The sequence below is a fragment of the Artemia sp. Qi Xiang Cuo genome, chromosome 16 (genome assembly GCF_049724085.1).
Source record: "Artemia sp. Qi Xiang Cuo chromosome 16, ASM4972408v1, whole genome shotgun sequence".
NCBI lineage: Eukaryota > Metazoa > Arthropoda > Branchiopoda > Anostraca > Artemiidae > Artemia > Artemia sp. Qi Xiang Cuo.
In genome coordinates, this window is record NC_142809.1 from 23,038,662 (window position 1) to 23,062,875 (window position 24,214).

Below are 24,214 nucleotides of genomic sequence, written 5' to 3' on the forward strand. Positions count from 1 at the left end.
GGAGTTAAATTATACTGTAAGCAACCATAGTTAGCATTTCAGCAAGCCCCACTGAATATGCCAAGAGATTGTCTCCACTTCAATTCAATTCAATTTATTGAAATAAAAACAATATGAAACATAACACCAATAATAATATGGATCCTGGAAGCGAACTTGTTGAGGACCATAACAACAAAAAATTGAAAATGAACAAGAGATAAAAAAAAAAAAAAAAAAACAGAAAAAAAGAGAAAACACGGGTAAATTAAAGCAAATTGATTAAAAATTTAGAGATTTATAATATCAAAGTTTAGTAACATTGTTATACAGCGTGCGAAACCTCGTGGATAGCTCGACACTGGAGGGTATTATATTCCTTTGAAGTATAGATTTATAAATGGGAGATCGCTGGGCGGATCCAGAGACACACTTGGGGACAATAAAGGAGCGGTTAAATGGATTGAGACAGAGCCATTCAGAATTATTGCTAGTAAAATAAGATAACAATTTTGAAGGAATGTTTTTATGGTAAGTGTAGTATGCAATGGATAAATTTAATTTTTTAATAATTTGTTCAAAAGGAATAATACCAAAATCAGAGAACAAGTCATGAGTGGGATATAGTCGGGGCAGCCGAAAAACTGCTTTGATGGCACGGTTTTGGGCAGTTTTTAATTTATTGGTAACTGAAGGATAAGTGTTCCCCCAAACAGATCCGCAGTATGAGATATATGGGTAAATAAAAGAGTAATAAAGGGTGACAAGGATATCAGGGGGGAGAAAATTATTCACACGATTAATCATTCAATAAAAAGCGTTCAATAATTGAACGCTTTCAATAAAAACTCTGTATGTCCCAAGGGCATAACTTACAACACTTGCCCTGAGGGCCGTGGGAGGAGGGGTTGTCATCCTTTAAGACCTAATTTCCAAAACTTTCAACTACGTTGAATAAAATGGCTATCAAAAAATTTAGATTGGATATACTTTGGGAAAAGGTGGGAGTGAGAGGGGGACTAGTTGCCCTCAAATCACTTTCGACCATTAAAACGGTACTAGCCCTTTGAATTTCAAATGAAATGAGCCCTTTTTCAAGTTTCTACGACAAAGATTTCAATAAAAACCTTACATGCCCCCAGGGCATAACTTATAACCCTTGCTCTTAGGGTTGTGGGGGAGTGATCTCCTCAAAAATATATTTTCTATCTGAAAATCAACTATGCTGAACAAAAAGACAATATAAAAATTTTTATTAGATGTGTTTGGGGGAATGGTGGGCGTCGAGGGGGGGACTGGTTGCCCACTAATCACTTTTGACTATTAAAAAGGGCACTGGCCTTTTGAAATTCCATACGAGTGAGCCTGTTTTAAGTTTTTACGACAACTCCTTCTATAAAAATCTTATATGCCCCAGGCCATAACTTAAAACCCTTGCCCCGAGGGTTGTGGGGGAATGTCCTCAAAAATATATTTTCTATCTGGAAATTTACTACGCTGAACAAAAAGGCAATCTCAAAATTTTGATTAGATGTGTTTGGGGGAATGGTGGGCGTCTGGGGGGGGGGCTAGTTGCTCACTAATCAATTTCGACTATTAAAAAGGGTACTAGCCCTTTGAATTTCCATTCGAATTAACCTGTTTGAATTTTTACGACATCGCCTTCTATAAAAAACCTTATATGCCCCCAGGCCACAACTTAAAACCCTTGCCCCGAGGGTTGTGGGGGAGTGTCCTCCTCAAAAATACATTTTCTATCTGGAAATCTACTCCGCTGAACAAAATTGCTATCTCAAAATTTTGATTGGATGTGTTTGGGGGAATGATGGGCGTGGGGGGGGGCTAATTACCCTCCAATCATTTTTGACTATTAAAAAGATTACTAGCTACTCCAATTTCCAATCGAATGAGCCCTTTTCGAAGTTTCTACGACAACTCCATCAATACAAAGTGCCTGGGTGGAGAAAAAAAAACACATTGTGCCCACATCGTTCATTACTTAGGCGGCGCTAGCGCGCTGCCTATTATTTTAACTCGTGATTCCGCAATCCCTTCATCCCGCCTTTTATCTGTCAACACTAACGAAAAACACTCATTTCTCAGAATTGCCAGTTCCTTGCAATTCTCCAAAAACTGATAAATATCCTTTTCATCTTCCCCATACATCTGACTCTCCTTCCCCAGTATCTATCGACCCTCCCCTTAAATTCAAAGTCCGTTGATTTTGAATTGAAATTATCAGGTATGTTGCAATAGGTTGCATCAAGACGCTGGGTAATTGTAGACAGAGAAAAACCAAGACAGATAGTCCAAGTAAATGAAAGGCAAATGTTTAAATGGCTGGGGCACGGGTAAATGGCAGGAGTATGCATGACTCTCTTATTGGACACATACTTGTCAGGTTAGGTCCTTGGACATAGTGTTGAACTATTTGTTTAAATATAGAATTCCACTGCCTTGCGAAAAGAATTCCCTATTGTTCTTCTTGTTGTTGATGACAATGAATGAATGGGTTTTGTTTGCCCAGTTTAAAGGTACAAAATCATAAACTAAGTAATAAAAAAATGCAAGACAAATACTAAAGATAAAAAGTAAAAAAAAAAGAACACTAGTAAAGAAAAAAAACTGACTATTTTTTTTCTAGGGCAAAAGAAGATTGCTAACGATGTCATGTTCAGATAAGCTTGCTAGACTCAATGTGGTTGGAATTCAAGGGGCACTTTTATCACTGATGTTTCAACCAATCTATCTGACAAGCGTTATAATTGGTCAGGATAGCAATCCTGCTTTTGACTTTTCAAACTTATTTGGATATGTAAACAGGTTTGTAGTCACTCTCTCTCTCTCTCTCTCTCTCGCTCTCTCTCTCTCTCTCTCTCTCTCTCTCTCTCTCTCTCTCTCTCACTCACTCACTCACTCTTTCTCTCTCTTTCTCTCTTCTTTCTTTATCTCTTTCTCTCTCTCTCTCTCTCTCTCTCTCTCTCTCTCTCTCTCTCTCTCTCTCTCTTTTTTCTCTCACTCTTCCTTTCTATTTTTTCTCTCTCTCTCATTCTCTCTTTCTCTCTTCTCTCTCTCTCTCTCTCTCTCTCTCTCTCTCTCTCTCTCTCTCTCTCTCTCTATCTCTCTCTCTCTCTCTCTCTCTCTCTCTCTCTCTCTCTCTCTCTCTCTCTCTCTCTTTCTCTCTTCTTCTGTCCGTCTCTCTCTCTCTTTCTCTATCTCTCTCTCTCTCTCTTCCTCTCTCTCACTCTTTCTCTCTATCTCTTTCTCTCTGTCAATTTAAGTTTTGTTTTTAGTCAACAATAATTCATCTTTTGTCAACGAAACTGTACTGAAACACCTAAACTATTTTGAAGAAAATTTCTGAGCAGTTAATGAGAAAGATGTGGTTGCATAAACGTTGTTGGGGAATCATTCGATAGGAAATTGTAAGTTCTAGTGCCTTTTTATAGAGTCAACTGTGATAGGAGCGCAACTTGCCCCTCACAACACCTTTTTTCCAAAATTTCACCTGATAAAAATTTTGAGATAGCTCTTTTGTTAAAAATAGTTCAAAGATCAGATAACAGATTCTCCAGGGTCGAAAAAACCCCAGAACCCAGGGACAGGTATTGTAAGATATGCCCCGGTTGCACAAAATGTTTTCATGGAAGGGATGGTCGTATAGACTTTAGAGGGAGCTCATTCAATTGGAAATCAAAAGTTTTAGTGCCCATTTAAAGAGTCAAAAGGGACTGGTGGGTAACTAGCTCCCTCCCAAGTCCTTTCTCCCAGATGTCTCAGATCAAAATTTTGAGATAGGTTTTTTGTTGAAAACACTTCAAGGTTCATATAAGGAAAACTCCGGGGTCGACATAAACCCCCAGAGCTGTGGGACAAGTTTCGAATATTTTGCCATGGGGGCATATGAGGCTTTTGTGTAAGGGGTGGTTGGTAACCTCGTCTAACCTGTAACCTGAAAAAGACATTATTTAAGGTTTTAAGACTTGAAAGCTATTGGAGGGCAACTAGTCCCCCCCCCCCACACTCTCTTTCCCCCCAAATTCATACGACCAAAATTTTTATGTACTCGTTTTGTTCAAAGTGATTTGGGAGTAAGTGATTTTATCGACTGGCTGGTGGTATTTACCGACTGTTTTTGTCAATAATTAGCAGAATGTTCGTTTCTAATACAATACGTAAAATCACTGCACGAGTAAGTAAAACCGCTGCATTTACGGACCGAGATAGATATTTCGGTACATATCATGTCACTATTTTAATGCTCTTTATTTACCAAATGGAAAATTGTGGTACCATCTACAAACTCACGGCAGGAGTCAGTAAAAATTGCTGCATTTACCGACGAAGTTCAAACTTTCTGTAGATGACATGTCAGAATTTTCTGGGTCTTTATTTAACCGAACAAAGAATTTTAGCGGCGTCGGAAAAATCATAGCGCTTCACTTCACAATTTTACTGACTTATTTTTTCCGCCGGTGACCATAACATCGAGGGGGAGGGCCCCCCATAGGTGAAGGCCCTGTTAAAGAATAAATGAAACCTAAAACGAACCGAAATTATATGAACAATCATAAAAAAAACAAACATACAACAGGTACCATATTAAATTGAAGGTACCATATTAAGTTAAATTGAATATGTAAATCGAGCTTAAAACGAAAAAAAGGATCTTCTGATTGTTAAAGAATAAATAAAACCCCAAACGAACAGAAATTAAACAAGCAATCATAGCGAACAAATTTTAGATTTTGATATAAATGAACAAATAAATCCTAAAACGAGTAGAACTTGAATTGAACATGCAAATCAAGCTTAAAGCGTTAGCTTTATAAATGATAGCTTGATAGCTATTACTTAAATTCAGTTTAATCGTTGAAGTTGATTGCCGAAATAATTTTACAAGAATTTTTAAAAAAAACTGGAAACGCTGACAAGTCTTCCTTTGTCTGTTTTATTTCTCCAGCACTAATAGGGCACTAGAATATGATAGAGAACCGTTCAAGGTCATTTGAAAGTTAACATTCACATCAACAGGTTTTCTATAATTTCGTTATGACAACTTCAAAAAAAATGCCTAATGGCACCAAAATGTTATTTCAAGCATCATTTCTCGAGTGTAAAGGTTTGCAGTTGCAGCCATGTAGGGTCTACAATTCAAATCTCAAGAATCAAAAAGCTGTATGTTAATAGTTTTTTAAAATCCCTTCCTTGAATACTCCCTTCCCCTTTGCCACCTTTGCGAGTGAAAATAAAAGATGTTTGAGAAAACTACTGAGTGAAAAAAAAATCATCCAAATACAAGGATAATTCCTTAATAATTTAATCTATTTACTTTCATTTCAAAGGCAAACATTAATTACCAAAAAAAAAAAGTCTGATAAATCTTCTCACTTACTGGCTACTGGAACATCGCAGGGGCGCTGAAGTGAGTAACTATTTGAGGCTTTTGGAATTAGAATTGGATGTTACATAGCATACTTCACCCGAAAGTTCTAAATAAAAAGACGATCGATTCGCTTTTTAAACCTGCTTAAAAGTATAATAATCGCTACCGTCGTTTCTTCCAAATACACCTCAATTTTATTTAAAACACGGAATCAGCATCCTGAAAAAGAAATGTTTCCCTTGGTTGCTAATGACGAAGATTAGTTGCAATATTAGTTCTGCCCACAGTAAAGGTAATATACTGTAGCAAAATGTTTCTCCAAATATGACACACATTTCATAGCGCATTATTTGTCCGTCAGAGCAGTACGTCAGCATAAGCAGATACGTCAGAGCCACATTTTCAGTTGCTACTTGGTTTTCCATCGAAAACATTTCTCATTGCGCGTGCGTGAAAGTGGGATCATGAAGCTTGCGTGGCTATAGATCTATGTAAAATAAAATTCAATGGAGAGTATAGGACTTTTTGCTACTATATATTACCTTTATTGTGGTTCTGCCGGTTCTTCGTCCTTAGCACTGTTTTCACTTCTGCTTATTTTTGAAGTAAAATGCTTACGTTTTGACAATCCTATTTCCAAGTTTTTGAATCTACTTACTTACTTACTTTCTACGTATTTCTCACGTTTTCTACTGAACTTTCTTGGATTTGCCAGAATGGACTTCTGTGAACGATCAAAAAAAAAAGTTTGGTTTTCTTGCCTAAAAAGTTTGTTGTAAATGCATATTTTCTTAGATTTATCTAAAAAAAAAATTATTCCAGCCTTGCCTCTCATTAAGATTATTTGCCTTGGATTTAGTTCAATTAGCCATGGGTCTTAAGTTTTTCATCACTCTTTGATTTGTTGCCTGTTTGATTTTACTGTGCCCATGTATCGATCCTAGCCGCAGCAAGGTTTTGCGATAAGTTTGCTACATGTCCCTATGAAAAAAGGAACTGGAACGTCAATTCAACGCCCTGTTTCCGGCATTAATATCTCTGAAGGATTTTTATCCGTTTTTTAATAATTTTTTACCAATAACACTAGTAGAAAAAAAACAATAATTATTCTTGAATCAAGTATAAATGGTGATTTTACCTCATTTAGCCGTTTTCTTCAAAAATCGTTTTAAATTTTATGTTAGAATTGACTGTGAAGTGCTTGAGTCATCAGACCCCTTTAGTCCTTAGCTCAATAAAATATTTATGAGAAGTGTTTAATTCAGCCAATTGAAAAGCTTTGGCGAAAATCCTATATAGTAGTACCACTAACTACTAACAACTAATCGCAGCACCAAGTCACCTGAGGCCTAAACAGCTACGCCCACTTCTCCTCCATCCGAGTCTACACAACGCTTCCCTCTTTACACTCTCATGGGATGTTCCCATTTCTCTTAAAGTTTTCTTCATGTTATCCTCCCATCTCAACCGTGAACGACCTACTTTTTGTTTAGATAATTTCTGAGACCACACTGGCTAATCATGATAAACAAAAAATCGCGAAGAAAGGAAACGAGGACAATTAACAGCCAGTGAAAAAATTGAAATATATTTGCATAATTTTTCAATTTTTTCACTGGCTGTTAATTGTCCTCGTTTCCTTTCTTCGCGATTTTTTGTTTATTTTTGTTTAGCTCTAGACGGTTGGCCAAAAAGGACAATATTTGGCAATGTGTCATCCTACATCCGCACAACGTGCCCTAGCCATCTCATTCCTTTTCTCATTATAGCCCTAGAGAGCGGGATTGAACCCTGTCTGTATACAGCTTGCTGTTTGAATTACGGTCAGTCAGTCGGGCATCCAAAACAATCCATAGCCAAAGGTAATTCTCGTGGAAAATTTCTAGCAAATATTCCTCCGTTTTTCGGAGTGCCCATGTTTCAAAAGCCTACCTGACTTTTGTCATCAACACTGACCGCTGTAGCTTCCAATATTCTATTCATGGTTTGCAGACTCATCTTCCTATTCTTCCAAACTTTTTCAACTGTGAAAAAACACCCTGTGTCTTGGCTACGTTACTTTTGACATCTTCACTGCATCCACCGTCTTTACTAACAATGCTACTTAGGTAAGTGAAACTGTCCACTTGATCGATCTTTTCGTTACAAGACGTCACCTTGTCATCTTTACTTATATGTACTCTTAGCGACTTTGTCCTCTTAACATTAATTTCCAAACCTATTCTAGTACCCTGTATTCAAAAACCTCCAAAAGCTTCTTCATTTTGCTCACACTTTCTTCTAGAACGCTTAAATCATCAGCATAATCTAAGTTCAGTAGAGTTTACTTCCCGATTTGATTTCCATGTTCTCCCATTGCCTTTGCTGTGCTTCTTAATATGAAGTCCATCAAAATGATCAATATAAAAGGGGATAGAACACAAACATGTGTAACTCCTGATCTAATACGAAACCAGCTTCTGATTGTATTTTATGCCTAATCTTATTCTCGTATATATCACTAATCTTGTTAAGGAAATTGTCTGGTATACTGTTCAAGGTTAAGACCTTTGCTAGAGGTCTTCTATCAGCTGAATCTAACGCTTACTCATAATCTATAAAACTGACGGTTAAAGGTGTTTGATAACTCAGGCACTTCTCAATTATCGATTTAAGAGTGAAAATGTGGCCGAAACATCCTCTAACATTCCTTAAATCACACTCTTCATCTCTTAAAACCTTTTCTACAGCATCTTTAAGTCTAAAAAGTATCATCAAACTAAGTAATTTTCTACCTATAAAATCAGGCTAATATCTTTATAATTACCACACTCACTCTTATCACATTTTATATATAGGGGTTTTATTAGGGTTTTCCTACGATCGCTAAGTACTTCTCCTTTTTCAAAAATCATGTTCATAATCTTCAATAACTTATGACTTGCCTCATAACCACCATATTTAAGTAATTCACCTACCACACTATCCCCACTTGGGGCCTTAATATATTTTAATTTTTTAGAACTGCCACTATTTCTTCCTCACGGATTAAATCTTCCTTCACATCCAAGGTGTAACAAACTTTTTCATTTTCTTCTATATCTCTTGCTTAAACTCTACCCAGGTTTATCACATTCTCAAAATGTGATTTGGATATTAGTCGATCCAGTGGTCACATCTAGATTAACCACGAATTTGGAAAAATATATTTGAATTTTGTTGTTTTCTGGAATTAATGAAATACTTTCCGAAAAAAAAGTTTGATAAAGAAAAGTAAACAACCATGATATTCTTAAAACTAAAAAAAGTTACTTTATATGATAACTTAAGTTCAACCGACTGGAAATTACTGCTAAAGAATAAGTGAAACCTAAAACGAACAGCAATTAAATAAACAATCATCGGAAAGGGAGAGATAATAGTTATATCAGTAAACAAATCTTGAAAGGATCAAAAATGAAATTGAGTATTCAAGTCAAACTTAAATCAAGCAAAAATCACTGCATACAGAAGTTTGTCTACTGTCCCATTCCCCCTCCCCTAGCAATTAAAGTCTACAGCCCCTTCACGCAATCTGTGCATTATTGAAAACTATATGCGTCTTGAACAGTCCTTGGAAAGAACTAAGAAAAATAAACTGAATATTTGGTGCATAATGATACTAACTCCGGGAATTTCTGCAATTCTAGATTTTATTTCACTGTGATTTTTTTCTGTTATTAGTTTAATAATCTGTTTTCAGTAAAGCACACATGACGCAATAGGTTTCAATGGCTGTATGAAAATAGCCATAAAACAGGGTTGTTTCGACGTGGAGTTAAGTCCTGGTTTTGTTGTATTACATGTATAGTTTTTCTTTGGAGTGATGGTTGCGTTATATTTGTTGTGAAATATTTTCCCTACCTTATGCTTGTTTTTTTCTTCTCTTTCATTACTTGTTTATTTGGTTGTTTATGTTAATTTCAACAATAAGATTTTGTTTCTCCGTTTATGTTACTTTAAGGGAAAACGTTACAATATTCACTCAATTTTCTCCTTCTTCCTGTCTACGTTTCTTCTCTTCTCACTTTTTAGTTTACTCATCCAGTTATTTGAACAGCTTTTTTTTTTTTTTTTTTTTTTTTTTTTTTTTTTAGGTTGGCAAAGTCCTGAGTTCATCAGCGGTAAAACGGGAAAACTTGTGGATGGAAACCCATCGAAATTGTCGAGATTTCTGTTGTTTCAAAAATTCAAAATCATAACTGAAAAGCTGGGTCCCCTAATATCCGAACGGGTGAGAGGCGCCCATCTTTATTTTGATGCCAAAAAGCTTGCAAAGGAATACCAAGTAATTCTTTCTCTTTGCTTGTCTTTTTCCTTTTTTCTTTCTTTCTTCTTTTTTCACAGCGTGACTATCTACAAATTTATTAGAATAGCTATATACGTTTTTTTGTGTTTTCTTATTTTTCATTTTTTCTTTATTTATTAATATTCTCAAATGTAAAAGGAAATGGGTTCCCAATTGTAAATGGAAATGTAAATGTAACTAGGTTTCTAGTTATTACTAGATAGTTTATTGAATTTTTTTATCTCTGTTTGTATTTTTTACGCATTACAAACAGTGTATAAGGGTTTTTTATAATCGGTAGTTTTTTGCATAGCTTCGGATTCTTTCTTCTTTCTTTTTTGTTTAAAACGTTTAGATAAATTAAAAAAAAATACCTATATTCCAGAAGCAGTGCAAAACATTCGTCTTTATTCTGTCACCGAGAAACTCTCAGAAGACTATCAGGTGATACTTTCGCTTTACTTGTTTCTTTCTTTCCTTCTTTTTTGTCTTGGTGTGGATGCCCGGATATTTATATAAATTTATTGAGATATTAATTCGGAATTTATAGAGCAGACAATGAAAGTATGGCCCTCTGTAAAACATTATGTCCCCAGCCACCCGAAACTCCCAAAAAAAAAAGTCAAGGAAGCCACAGCTGACTCTCTTTCGCACTAAGCTCTAGTTTTTTGTATTTGTTGCTAGACAGCTGAACTTCTTTTTGGAGAAATTTCCAGACGGATGCACCAATTGGTGTCATTCTTGCTTTCTGTCATGCTTTGTTTAAAAAGAAGAATTTGAGAAGATGAAAATGCATGTCCAGCTGCTGAAACTTGACATCCAAAACAAGTCAATCCATGTGCCACTTTAAAAATCCAAATGCGGTTTTGGCACAAAACGTGCATTAGAGAATGCATCGAAGAATCTCCAGGAAAATCCAATAAATATACAGCTGTTCAAGAAGAAAAGCGTGTCCTTCCTTGCTATGACCTGCAAAACGATTACAGTCTGAAGTCCTCTTATATATCCAGCAGTGTGGCACACGAGCCCCCTCGACCCTATTTTCTACAGGTTCATCACAATATTGGATGGCGCTCTGCCTGAGATTGCGAGAAAACCCTTGCTCAGTATAAAACATTCTCAGGGCATTTAACTGCAAACCCTGGGGAAGAATTTCTAGATTTTTAACACAGTTGTAGACTTGACAAATTTTTTGGCAGACTCATCAGTGGCAGTGCAGGGTATGCAGCACCGTGGAGCGTAATGTAGTGTCTCGTAGTTCTGTCTCATTGACAAACAGCAGTGGAGTGAAGGTACTCAAGTCCCTAAAAGTCTCTTTTTGCAAGATTTAGCCATGTTAACACTTCAGTCAAGAAGCCTTTGTAGTGTGTTAGTAACCTTTAGGGACCTGAAGACTGTAAAAAAATTTTAAGGCCACAGAATCCAAGCCTTTTGATAATGATGGTTGAAAAGGTCTGATGCCCTTTGCCACTGGAGTCCCTTAAGCTACCGGGATTTTTCCATTTCTTGGATTTTTCTTTTCTTAGATTGCTGTTAATGGACTAATAGCTTCATCGAAGCAGCCATGGATGAGTACCCATACGTTCTCAATCCTTTTATCATTATTTCAGTGTTAGCTGCAGTTTTAGTAGAGAATGAACCTCTGACCATAGTAACCAAAATTCAATAAAGTTTCAAAAAGTTAATGCTAAAAAATACTCAACTATAAGAAACCCTGGTCGGGTAACTGTCATTCACTTTTTACTCAATCAAATTTTGGAGTCTCGAAATTTTCTTTTAGAATTTCTAGAAAGAACCTGAGCACCCCCCCCCCTCCCTCCACCATCCAAAATAAAAGTAAAACTGCCTTATTTATACCCTAGACTTTAACGAGTCATGGGATGGTCTCGATGCGCCAGATCAAAAGGCCATATGGGACAAGGGTGCCATATCTCGAACGAGGGAAGCTATAAGATCGGATGAACCCTCTTTGCAGAGGTATTCTTAATGGGATTCTATGGTATAAGTATTAATTTGATGCGTCACTTAGAGTGGTGGCAGATGCAACGGATAGTTTGCCATATGTCCATCAAATTAATGTTGTAACTTTTAGTATTAGATTGTTAATCTATGTGGTGCCTTATCGCATATTGCTCCAAGCTTAAACTTGTCCATTGAACTTGTCCTTTTCGAAAGTGTTTACAGTGAGTAGTGATGAACCTAATGTCAACAAAAGGATGTTTGGGCTTCTCGATCGTGAAAAACCGATGTTAACTAAGAATACAGGACTACTGGATGTTGGGACGTGTAGAATTCACCTTGTGCACAATGCTTGTACAAAGGGTCTTAGTGAATTTGGTAAAACTTGCTCAGAATAGATCATAAAATTCTACTACTTTTTTTTCTGTGACTGGCCTTCCCAGATTGAGAATCCGGAAAATATAGAAAAATCCAAGCGAATACTTGCGTTCCCAAGTTGAGTCTTAAAAAATATTTACCAACCCCTTGGCGGTCGATTGCTCCTGCTGTCGCTAGAGTAGTAGAGGAATGGCCGGCCCTAGTTTAGTATTTTACCGTCTTGACTCCTGAGAAGAACGCAGGGTTGATATAATCCCGTGCTTACAAAGTTATTTTAAAACTGCTCATACGGTCGACTTTGAAAGCAGAATGTCAGTTCCTAATAGACAGCTCTGAACTTTTAACTTATTTTTCTCGGAAGCTGCAGCGTGAAGAACCACTAAATCCATGAAGTGCATCCGTAGTTGTGGGATCATGTTTTGACTCTTGCTGGACGCATTTTCAGACCTGAAGCTGTTCGAGAACTAAGGGTTGACTTGGATCTGAAACCCTTTGAAGATGGATAGAATTTCCTGCCCCTAGTTGACACTGTGATAAGTGACTAAGTGTAATCCTGTCTCGTAGTTGGCGATGAATGGTCAAAACCGTATTTCTTATAGCATGTCCATAAGTACTTCACTTCAGCTGCAAATTATGTTTTGAACCGAACTCTTTAAGTGATGAATCTTTTTTAAATTTGGAAAGTTACTGTTTCCTACACCAGATCAGATTGTGATTTCTTTTAAATAATTTTTAAACTGGTGTACATCACTATGTTTCAGTCAGAGCCGAAGGAATTATTAAAAATAAAACAGAGCAATTGAGGATGGAAAATACTCAAATCTGGTTTTGAATTACACGCCCATTATTTTGCATGGCTCAGCTAGCGTCAAAAGAGGCTTTTCTTTGTTCAAAAAGACTTTCAGTGAACAATGAGTGAGCGAAAATTGGACACTCGGCTGTTCGTAATGGATGGTCTTCGCATATTTTGTGAGAAAGCCCAAAATGTCCTTTAACTGAAGTTATAATAAGACTTGCACAATCTGTACGAAAAATTTACGAATATTTCCCAAGAACCGGAGAGAGCTGTAAAAAAAAAAGAGTTAAAAGGAACGAAGGAAGCTTGCAGAAAAAGCAAAGCAAATGCTGGCTGAACTTTCTTCTAACAAGTAAACTATAGAGACTCAGAAAGTCATTACAAGAAAAAAATTAAGACGCTAAGTGTAAGAAGCATGCTACTGACAAGATGTGGGAAGAAGCCAGAAATTGCCTGAAAATAGATATTGAGAAGAAAGACGTGATTAAACCTCAGCTGACCCAAACCAAATTGGATGGGTCACTTTTGTTACGTACCAAACAGAGAAAGGAATCTGAAGCTGTTGAAGGTACTGAGGTAATTATAAAGCAAAAAGTAGTAGCTGATACCATAACTTCTGAATAAGCCTCGAGGAGGCAAAGCTAAACTCACTCACCTCTGCACCCTTGCCAAATTGTCCCTTCCCAACCACAAGTATATTATCCGAACACAGCTTTGGCATTTCTGTTGAGGAGCGAAAACAATGTGGTTTATACAATTGAATTTTGTTTTAAAAATTTCTTTCACAGCATGTTTGCCGAATTTGAATTTTACTTCCAAAAACAAACACCGTATATATCTCAAAGGCACTCCATATATATATATATATATATATATATATATATATATATATATATATATATATATATATATATATATATATATATATATATATATATATATATATATATATATATATATATATATATTGGAAATTCAAAAATAAAAACAAAATAGAAAACAATAAAAGTAATGAAAATACATAAAAAAATATAATGAGTCAAAAATTTAGCTAAAAAGTCAAAAAGAAAAAAAAAGATAACAATAAAGTTAAAAACTAATTTTCCTGGCTATCGTATAACACAACAAAACTTGGAAATAAACTCTTCCGATATCTTTCATGTTTAGGGGGGTTTGGAGTCAGTTTGGGGACTTTTTGGGATTTTATACGGGACGGTCTGCTGCGGGCGGGAAGGTAGGGTTTGGGGGTGATGGAACGTAATCGAGGAACAGACAGGGTCTGGTACCGAAACGAAGTCATAGGAGGTTCCTTCTCTCGGCCAACGTGGTGAGCTTGAAATGACCTAGTAGATAATGATATGGAACCTTCCCTTCACCATTTATGATTCTAAGTTCTCGTTTTTGGACATTTTCAATCTTATAAATATGCTCTGAAGAAAGATCAAAATGCCACATTGAACAAGCAAACTCTATTATTGGCCGAATAAAAGAACAATAAAGTGGGAGAAGATCCTTAGGGGGGCAAGAAATTTGACCTTCTTAGTTCTTCTTCTAGCTAGAGTATCCTAGTGTTGACTAGCTGTGCTTAAATACTTTCTTAATTCCTCGATTTCTCTTTTTTGTCTCTTCATTAGCTTGCGCATTTATTGTCAATTTCTTTCTTATGGCAGTTAACTTGCTGTCAATTGAATCAACTTTAGTTAGAACTTCAGGGAGTGTTTTCTCCATTGTCTCAGTCAAGCGAGACATCAGGTCCAACTTAAAATTAATTTGTTCTAAAAATTGAGCACTTGCTCCTCCTTCAATGGACATTCCAAGGATAAATTAATTTTTGAGGCAGGATTAATTTCAAGAACCTAAAACAAACAACCGCCGAAGATTAAGTCTTTACTAATTCCTATATAACTCGTTTTTTAATCAATTTCAAATTTCAATTCTTATTATAAACGGTAGTCAACAGTCAATCCTATTGTAATCCAAAAAGTATTGCCAAAAGATATACCGGTGTTGATATGCAACGAATCAAAATTTTTATAACAAAGAACTATATCGTTATCCAAATACTATAAGTTTTATCATCGTGTAGTTCCCCTGAAATATTTTTTGGACGATGTTTACCCAGTGACTGCTGAGTATTATATTGTGTATCTACTGGTTTGATATTTATCAATCCAAATATTCATTTTCTCAAAGGAGAGTACAAAATTAAACCCACTGGTTCCAAAGTAGACTGATCTATACTCGGCAATATGACATCTAGGGTTCAATATCAGTTGCCGTAGGGCCGGAATCGCATAGAAGTTATGTATCTGAGTCCCAAAGTAATTAAAATAAAATGAACTACTGACCACACATTAAATTGGACGAAATTTCTAATTAGTCTATAGTGTTTTAATAGTGTTCCTATGGTTTTCATTCAAAATATGTTTTCCATTTTCTAGACTGCGAAGAGGGCCGTGGAAAAGGCTTTTAAAGACAAAACACTAGGAAAATGGACTCATAAGCCAACAGTTCTAAGTACGTTCTGGATTTCAGAAGGTAATTATCTACAACCATGTAATTATAACTACATGTAATTATGTAGATATAAGTAATTATCTAAAACCTTGTACTCTTTTTCTGTTTGTGAAAAAATATTAAAATTATACTTTGTCCATTTCCAAGGATTCGTATTATGTGAATATTGTTAGCGACGGCATGGGTGCCAGTTTTGTGTGTGTGGGGAGGGGGGAACTGACTAAGCCATTGTTTTTTCCTCCCATCCTTCCCTTTACATGACATTTTTTACAGTGTTTCATTAAAAAAATAATAATAATAATAATATTGCCACCCTTCCCTAATTTTTCGTGAATTTCCGCCTTGAGACTGACATATACTTCTCCTTCAATAGATTCCAAATTGTAATCGATATTGACGCTGGTTTCCGAGAATAAGTGTAAACTGATGAAATAGTATTAATGTGTAATGTAGAGCAGTTTTGATTTATGCTAAAGAAAATCAATTTAATTAGATTTCTATCCTGAGATGTTTCGCTCTCATACAGGAAAGTAACCTTAAATAAACAAGTAATCCCTTAGTTTTTGTAAATTTTCTCCTAACCATTAAACTTGACCACTAAAATTAACAGTTTAAAGGTGGACTGGAGGAGGAGGGCAATAAAGGCAGGAAGGCTGGTTGCTCTCATATCATGTTTAGCCCCTAAACGGCCTCTAGAACTGTCAGTTTGCAATCTAATGGGACTCCATTCAAGCTTCTACAGCGACTCATTCTGTGAGAAGCGTCTGGGGGAGGAGGTGAAAAAAAAAGTTGGGGTGTCCATTTTTCTTTGTTTAGTCACCAATTTTATCTAATGGTGTCTCCTTTGCTAATTTTTCTTTTATCCTGCAACAGCCATGTATTTTGATTTTCAGGTCTTGAAAAATATTATAATTGAAGAGTGTAAATAATGTATTACAACAAAATTGTACCATTCTTGTATTCTCCCTAAATTGACTGTTATGAGGGATATTTTATTCTGAAAACTATTCTGTTTTAGCAACCGTAATTTGAACGTTCGGTTGTATTTATTCGAAGACAGTTTCCTTGTTATAGCTATCCAATTGGAGAATATGAAAAAAATTAACCAGCCATAAAGATATTTTATTGTATTTTTATGCCAAATTTGGATGTCAAAACTTGGCTTGCGTTGTCTAAAATGCTCTTGGTCATTTATCGTGTATTAATCCACCAAGGTCGAATTTTTCATCTTCTGATACACCAGTGACATCTAAATGACTGTCTAGTTATTTATTAAATATTATGTGTTGGAACAAAGCTAAGGACCTGCTCTTTTCCTTTTTTTACAAGAACAGTTGAAGAATGCAAATATCTAGTAAGCATAAAATAATATACTTATTAACTCAATTAGAATCTGACATCAGTTTGTTTTTAAGTCGGTTAAGTCAATTGGTCTAATAGCTATTCCTCCAAGAATACCATACTTTCAAAGCCCTGGACCAAGGATTGTAGATTATGCAATTTGTCCCCATTATTTAGAGGCAAGATTTATAATTAGGAAAAGGATGATGTTTGATTCTGGTTGTATTCGAAAAGGCCAATGGTATAAAGGTGAAACTTTGGAGGATGTTGAAGTATATATCAAACTAAATGAAAAAGCGCTACGTGTATCCAGTTTTCTAACCAGAGTAAGATTAGGATATTTGTACGTGCAGTAATGACAGTGATCAAGCGTGTCTGTGAAGCATAAGTATCCTAATGGCCGAGGAAGACTTTTGAAATGTCTTCCAGAGAAATCCCCTAAGGATGGTCATAGCTATGGTTCGACTGACCCTATATCACACAATAAGGTGCATGAAAGATGCGGTTCGTTCCCTCTTACTAAGGCTATAATAACAGAAAAGCTATGACGACTAGGTGACATTCTACAGACGAAAGATAATAGAGTTCCAAAATTTGTGCTTTTCGATTATTCATTTGGGGACAAGTGAAAAGCAGGTCGTGCCTTGATGTTGATAGAAGGTCATGTAATAAAAATTTTAAGAAATGAGCCTCCTTCCCCTCTCCTCCTATAGACTGTCCAATGAGTCTCCTCTGGAGAATCAGAAATCGGATACAAATTTTTGAACAACAAAAGCTTCTATCCCTTTGATAACGACCCCTCCCTACTGTTTGCACATGTATTGTAAAAATTTTTAAATGTGTGATGAAATAATAAACTAAGTACTGAAGCTTTGTTTAAAATTGGGATTAAGTAGCACTTAGTACTGTATTGATGTAGTGGTGTATGTTTTAAAATACTTTTAGTAAAAGGGTACTAACATAAACTCATGTTGTAAGCTTGGATGGAGTAGCTTGTAGCGTTGTATTAGACTCACTGAACCCCTTTACTCCAGATAAATTCATATTACTAAAAGGTGCTTAGGGAATAAGATCGAAGACTGACAGTCCCGACCTGGTTACAATGACTTCTTGGAGAGACTTATTAGAGGTTTGTGTGCTTCATGAAAGCACTTAGAAGGGGTGGCATCTGTGACGGTAATTAATGAATATATAAATATATATATATATATATATATATATATATATATATATATATATATATATATATATATATATATATATATATATATATATATATATATATATATATATATATATATATATATATATATATATATATATATATATATATATATATATATATAATATATATATATATATATATATATATATATATATATATATATATATTTATATATTTATATATTTATACGTATATATACAAAAGTTTACATCAGAACAATGCACATTGGCTAGAGCTTGGAAGGGACTAAACACAACACAGCATTACAAACAAATATTCAATTAAAATAAGGACAGAAGATGAAAAGAAGACCTAAGGAGCTTGTTCACTCGGCCTCAGTAACTCTACATAAAAGATCGAAGTGGTCACACATGCGTGCAATGTTAGACATCCCTGAAAAAATAAAAGCTTTGACGACTGATAGCAGCACAACAAATTCAAAGCAGTGCAATTTCAACAATTTACGGAATTCTGTCATAATATTACGCTATCATAGCTCACTTGTATTTTTGCTAAAAATGTTACATGCTATTATTTGATTATAATTTTGGAATTAAATTCACACACTATCTTCATTAAAAATAAATTTCAAAACAAAACACGATCGTTATCTTTTTTAAAAACGACATGTTAAACAAAAAATGGCGTTGGGGGGGGGGGGTGGCTGGATCATTTGTATGCCTCTAGCTTTACAGTATGATCAGTAAGAAGATCGAATGAAATGGATGTTTATAGAGTAAATTGGGCTGAGTTTCAGCCAAGTGATTTGAACAACATTACCGAAGAGCCATAGAAATATATTGGGGATGGACATTTAGTATTGTCCCTCTAATTTTCATCTACGTCCATCCATTTTAATCATCCACCTTTTCGTCCTCCTATTTTTAAGTGAATCTGGGTACTTTCCTGTGAAAAATAGTTGGGACAGTGAATAAGGCTCTACAAACTTCAGTTTTTGGTCTATCCCTTCGAAGTTTACATAGAGCATCTCTTAGTCTAAAAATGTCGACATTTTTATCATTAAAATGTCATTATACATCAAGTAATTTGCTTCTTGCATAAATCAAACTAATGCCTTGATTATATCAATAGAGGATCTGCTATTTTTTAAGAACGACTGAGGGTATTGATTTCTTACCTGACCATGTTTGACTAATCCAAATGCTTATTGGATCAGTCTGATTCTGTGTCCTAACAATGTAAATGCTGCAATATCTTTGGTAAATTTTCAAATAATATAAAGGGTTGAACTTAGTCTTAAAATTAATTTAAATTGCAAGGACACCAGCCTTGAAGTAAACTAAAAACATAATTTAGATGAAATATTTCCAAGTGGCATAATTGACAAGTCAATTGCCCGAAATAGCCGACTACGATTCCAATCCAATTACATTTTCTGAGGAATTACAAAACGATTCCATTGTAGTTTAATTAGAAATATGTGATACTTCGAAATTATGCCATTATCGACAAATGAAGTATGATCCTTCTTCATGGCTTCTAATTATTTTTTCTCCATCTCGCCATTTTTGTTTTGGCTTGAACTGTTACCTTCGTTTATTAGGGCTTCTCGTGGTTATTAGTGAGCTGATTATCGTTCTTAACTATTAAAATATTTATGCTGTCTGTTTCTGTTAGAAGTCAAATAACCTTAATTGTCATTGTTTAAATTTGCTAAATCACTTTTAAGTATTGTTTTTTTTTTACTTTCAGACAAATCACAACCTCAAGGGTGTATTTTTGACGAATCAGCTTTTCATCAAGGTCATTTTGGCTTTACATTTCCTGTTGCTGCGCTTAGGCCAAGTACATGTCCGCAGACCGTTATAGCAAGGGTGATTAGTAAATGTGAAATAATAACACGTTTCCAAGAAGAAAAAGAAGGAGGGGATTTAAAAGAATTCAGTATCCTTCTCTTAGATGCAAGTGGTAAAATGAAAGCTAAAGTTTATGGTGGAAATGTTGATCGTTTCTACAAAATGTTAGACTTTAATGAAGCTTACTATATAAGTGGATTTAAAGTAAAGCGTGTTAAACATCAATATCAGCTGAGATTTCTTCCCCAGACAAAAATAAGCCTTTGTGAAATGACGATTGCCAAAGCTGTGCCGACCCTTGATTTTGATTTTGTTCCCATATGCGAAATTGAGACAATGGATGTACGTTCACTTGTAGATGTTATTGGTGTAGTTACTGACTTTTCAGAAGTTTTTCTTCGGTTAATATCTCAATAATCCTCTAAAATTTTAAATATTTCAATTTCTTTTCTTCTTAAGTTTAAAATTGAAAATTAGGACCTGATTCACCATTATTTGCGTTTCTTTACCTTGGGAAACATCTTTGTGGAATGCCGGATCTTTTTTCCCTTTGTTAATGTTTAAAATAAGAAAAGGCTAGTATGTAGAATATAATTTTAAAAAGTAAACACTGTTCTTTTTGTGTATATTCAATCCATTTGTTGTTTTTTTTGTTTTTTGTGTTAGAATAAAAAGAAGATAAAGTCTAATGACTGTCCTAATGTTTGATATAATTTTTTCTTCTTTATTTTACCAGTATTTGCAGTTGCATAGATTCTTTTTTACTTATTTAGATTAACTTAGTTATTTACTTCAAGTTTCTGGGCTTTTATGAGAAATATTATTTAATTTTATTCTCAAAATTTATCCAACGAAATGGGAAATTCAGTTTTGCTCCATAATTTTATTGTAATTTTTTTTTTTTAATCTGTATGAATTTTGTCCCAAACATCAGACTAATTAATACTTTATCTCAATTTTCCGTTATAAATACAGCCCTTTCTGTTCTAATAAATACAAAATATGATTAAATATCTTTATTATTATTCTAAGATAATAAGAAATGATAATTCAACTTCTTAAACACACTCAACCTACCCGGATTAGAGTGTTACATTTTTCTGGCTTTCCCTTGATTTTTCTTGCCTTTATTTTTTATACTTTACCGTTTGCAAAGTTTTTATATTGATGCTGCTCTTGCTTCCCTGTATTCTATTGTTGCTCTTTTTCTTTAATATTGATTTGATTTTTCTTAATATTAAACAATTGTTTAAACGGTTTAACGTTAAACAATCGTTTGATTTTACTGATATGCCTTGTGGTTTAAACAGCTGTGATTGATTAACATTCAGCCAAATTTGCAAACGTTCAATGTAAAGTCTTATAAGCAAACTTCTTTATTTTAAATACATCTTTTCTGAAAACTGTTGTCTGATTTCTCTATTGTTGATTTTGCAATCGCATTCTACGATTGCAATCCTTAGGGCTTATTTTCTCAAAACATAATTCCTCTCCAATGGGTTCTCGGCACCTTCGTGCATGGCGCATCTATTTGGTTACACTTGTTTTACCATATAGAACTTCAAAGAAAAATAACACTACCATAATTTTTGCTGTGCCGAAGTTTATTTGATGAATTTAAATCAAAATATACGTCTTGCCCTTGTCCAATTTAATGTTTTGGCCTAGAAATGAACATGGAAAAACATAAGCTGATTTTTCACCAGTTCTTATTTTAAGCTTCAGTTACTAAATTATAATTTTATAATTTATTTTTTTTTTGGGGGGGGGGGAGAGGAGGTACAAAAAATTAAGGGACAACCCACTTAGGTAAAGTTAAGAACCAAACATATGATTGTATATATATATATATATATATATATATATATATATATATATATATATATATATATATATATATATATATATATATATATATATATATATATATATATATATCTTCATATTAACCAATTAGCTGCATACCAGTCTTTTCCAAAGTATTTAATACAATCAAAATTTTGTTTTCTGTCTACCACTACTATATAGCATATTATAAATTCGCCACAGCTTTATGCCTACTCTCTGGCTTAGGCTCCTTCTTTGAGTGTTTTCATGGAGTCTCCATAGATTTTAGGTTAATTAACTTTTTAGATCATACTGCCTTTGCATCTACAATTTAACGCAATCGTATAGTGAACTTTTAGCTTTTTACCCCCCTCCTCTGCACTTTAAATGTAAATTGTGACCCATTTCAAGACCGGGCAACACAGATGGAATCAATCCATCCAACTATTTATGTTAAAAACGTAAGAATGTGTACCAACAATTTTAGAAGCATTATAATGGCGGTAGACGACATAAATATCTAAAATCATAACTAAAAACAGGAATTCCAAAAACTCAGCTTGTATTTATTATGGTGTTAGTAATGGAACGATTTTGCAAGAAAAGAAACAAAAGTGTTATAGTTTGATATGCTAAATTAAAATCTTAAACCACTTTTTTAATTAGAATGCACTTTGAATCCAGAGCTAAATAATTGAGGACCGGGCAACACAGATGGAATCAATCTATCTAACTATTTATGTTAAAAACGTAAAAATGTGTACCAACAATTTTAGAAGCATTATAATGGCGGTAGACGACATAAATATCTAAAATCATAACTAAAAACAGGAATTCCAATACGAATCCATACAATACTCATGCTCTCAGCCAAGCTCTCTCAAATTTATTAATCTCATTGGCCCATTTGATATTACCTGCATTGATTTTGAGATACATTCAACATTACAATACAGAGGTTTTAAGTAGCTATGGTTCCTGTTTTTCACATAGCGGAGTTTCAGGTCTTGTTTTGACAATCAACTTTTTTAATTAGTAACTTACGAAAAAAAGAAGAAAAAGCAAAACGCTTCTACCCACAGGATAGATATCATAAAGAAAGAAAAACGAGCAAAAATGGGGTTTTTCTTTCTTTATGTTATGTCAGGCCAATGTGGTTTAAGAAACTATCTTAGGATAGATATCTGTAGGCTTCCTACTACCCAAAGAGGCTAATGGCTATCCTTGTAGATTTATCGTTATAGTTGCTATTCCTTTTACCCTATGATAAGCAGGCTAAAACGTGGGCGAATAATAAAAAGAGAAGCATACTAAGTACCAAAATTCTCTTAATTTCCAAGAAAATAAATTCAAAATATTGAAACTACAAAACCAACCGCGGAGATATTTGAAAAGAGGAAGTGTGTATTAAGTCAGAGGCGAGCGATTCGCTCAGTCGTACAAAAAAATTAAAAATATTAGCCTCTTTTTAAAGAAATAACGAACGAAACTGCAATTTACACGGCTGAAACTTAAATGAAAACAAATTGCTTTTAAGCTTATGCAGCACATAGTTCTAAAATTAGCACAAATTAGCTGGCATTGATATACTGTTTCTTGATTATCATTGGTTTAATACCCGTCAGAATTGAATAAAATGCAAAGACGGAGTATACCAAATAAGAGAAAATTTACACTTCAATAGAACCCCAAGAATAAAAGAAAAACTTCGACAAAACACTACAAAATCACACCAATCCAAGATTTATTAGCATTGATAACGTCAGTTTTAAATTTAACAAGTGTTCTTTCAACAGATAGGAAAGGGTTCGTAGTAGGACACCTCTTCAATATAAAAATATATCTGTGCCATAAGGGGAACACAGGGAACTCGGCATGTCGGTAGTGAACTTAGCATCGTCTTCTTCGTTATGAAAAGTTTCCAAAAAACTAGGGCAAGCAAATGAGGGGTTGTATTAGCTTTATATAACCGATTAAGCAAAACACAGTTAAAACGACCCTTGTTAGCAACGATTATCCGGCATTTATAGGATTACTTGAAACTAGCACTTCACTGAAATCACAAAACACTGCTGGATTCTTCTACAATAAGAACAAAAAGCGTTTAAAGATGTTTTTCACAACAGAAAAAACGAAGCAATTTAACATTCAAAACGAACCCAATCAGAAGAAAGGCTTTACCATCTTTAGAATGGATAACTCGTAATTATTTTTATAGACAAATTCAAAGAGAAGCTGTCTTGGTAGTGTTAGGACCATAAATTAGCTTCGGGAATTCGCATTAAAATTTGAAATTCTCTATATAAGAGGCACGAAAAACTAGATTTATGGAATTTATATAAGGGTATATTAGTTATTTGAATAATGCTTAGGTATATTTCTACAATTTAAAATTTATATTGCTAGTTTTTTGTATCAGGCCTGGTGAAACAAATGAGCTGCCTTATTACCTGGTCGGTCAGTTTTTTTTTTAGTTTTCTTAATGACTTTTTGGTAACTAAAGTAATTTTTCTTAAGCTGTACTGTACTGGAGTTTCTAAGGAAATCTAAATTGTATACTAAAATTTATCGGTATCTTGGCTGGTCGAAATCAATGGAATGCGTTACGGAATACTCTGTTATTCTATACAGGTTACATAATCACTTTTTGCCTACTAAAACAGTATGTTATTTTTCGTTTTTT

The 24,214-nt window shown here is 34.5% G+C and overlaps 1 protein-coding gene across 1 annotated transcript; it reads left to right on the top strand.

Annotated features, from left to right (window-relative positions):
• The first annotated feature begins 2,479 nt into the window (after positions 1–2,479).
• Positions 2,480–21,100, top strand: LOC148942688 (replication protein A 70 kDa DNA-binding subunit-like). The gene is made up of 4 exons (XM_089102331.1): positions 2,480–2,513; positions 9,481–9,671; positions 15,246–15,342; positions 19,601–21,100. Exons 1-4 carry the CDS (start codon positions 2,480–2,482, stop codon positions 20,119–20,121), a joined length of 843 nt encoding a protein of 280 aa, XP_088958457.1. The 3' UTR covers positions 20,122–21,100.
• The last annotated feature ends 3,114 nt before the right edge of the window (positions 21,101–24,214 follow it).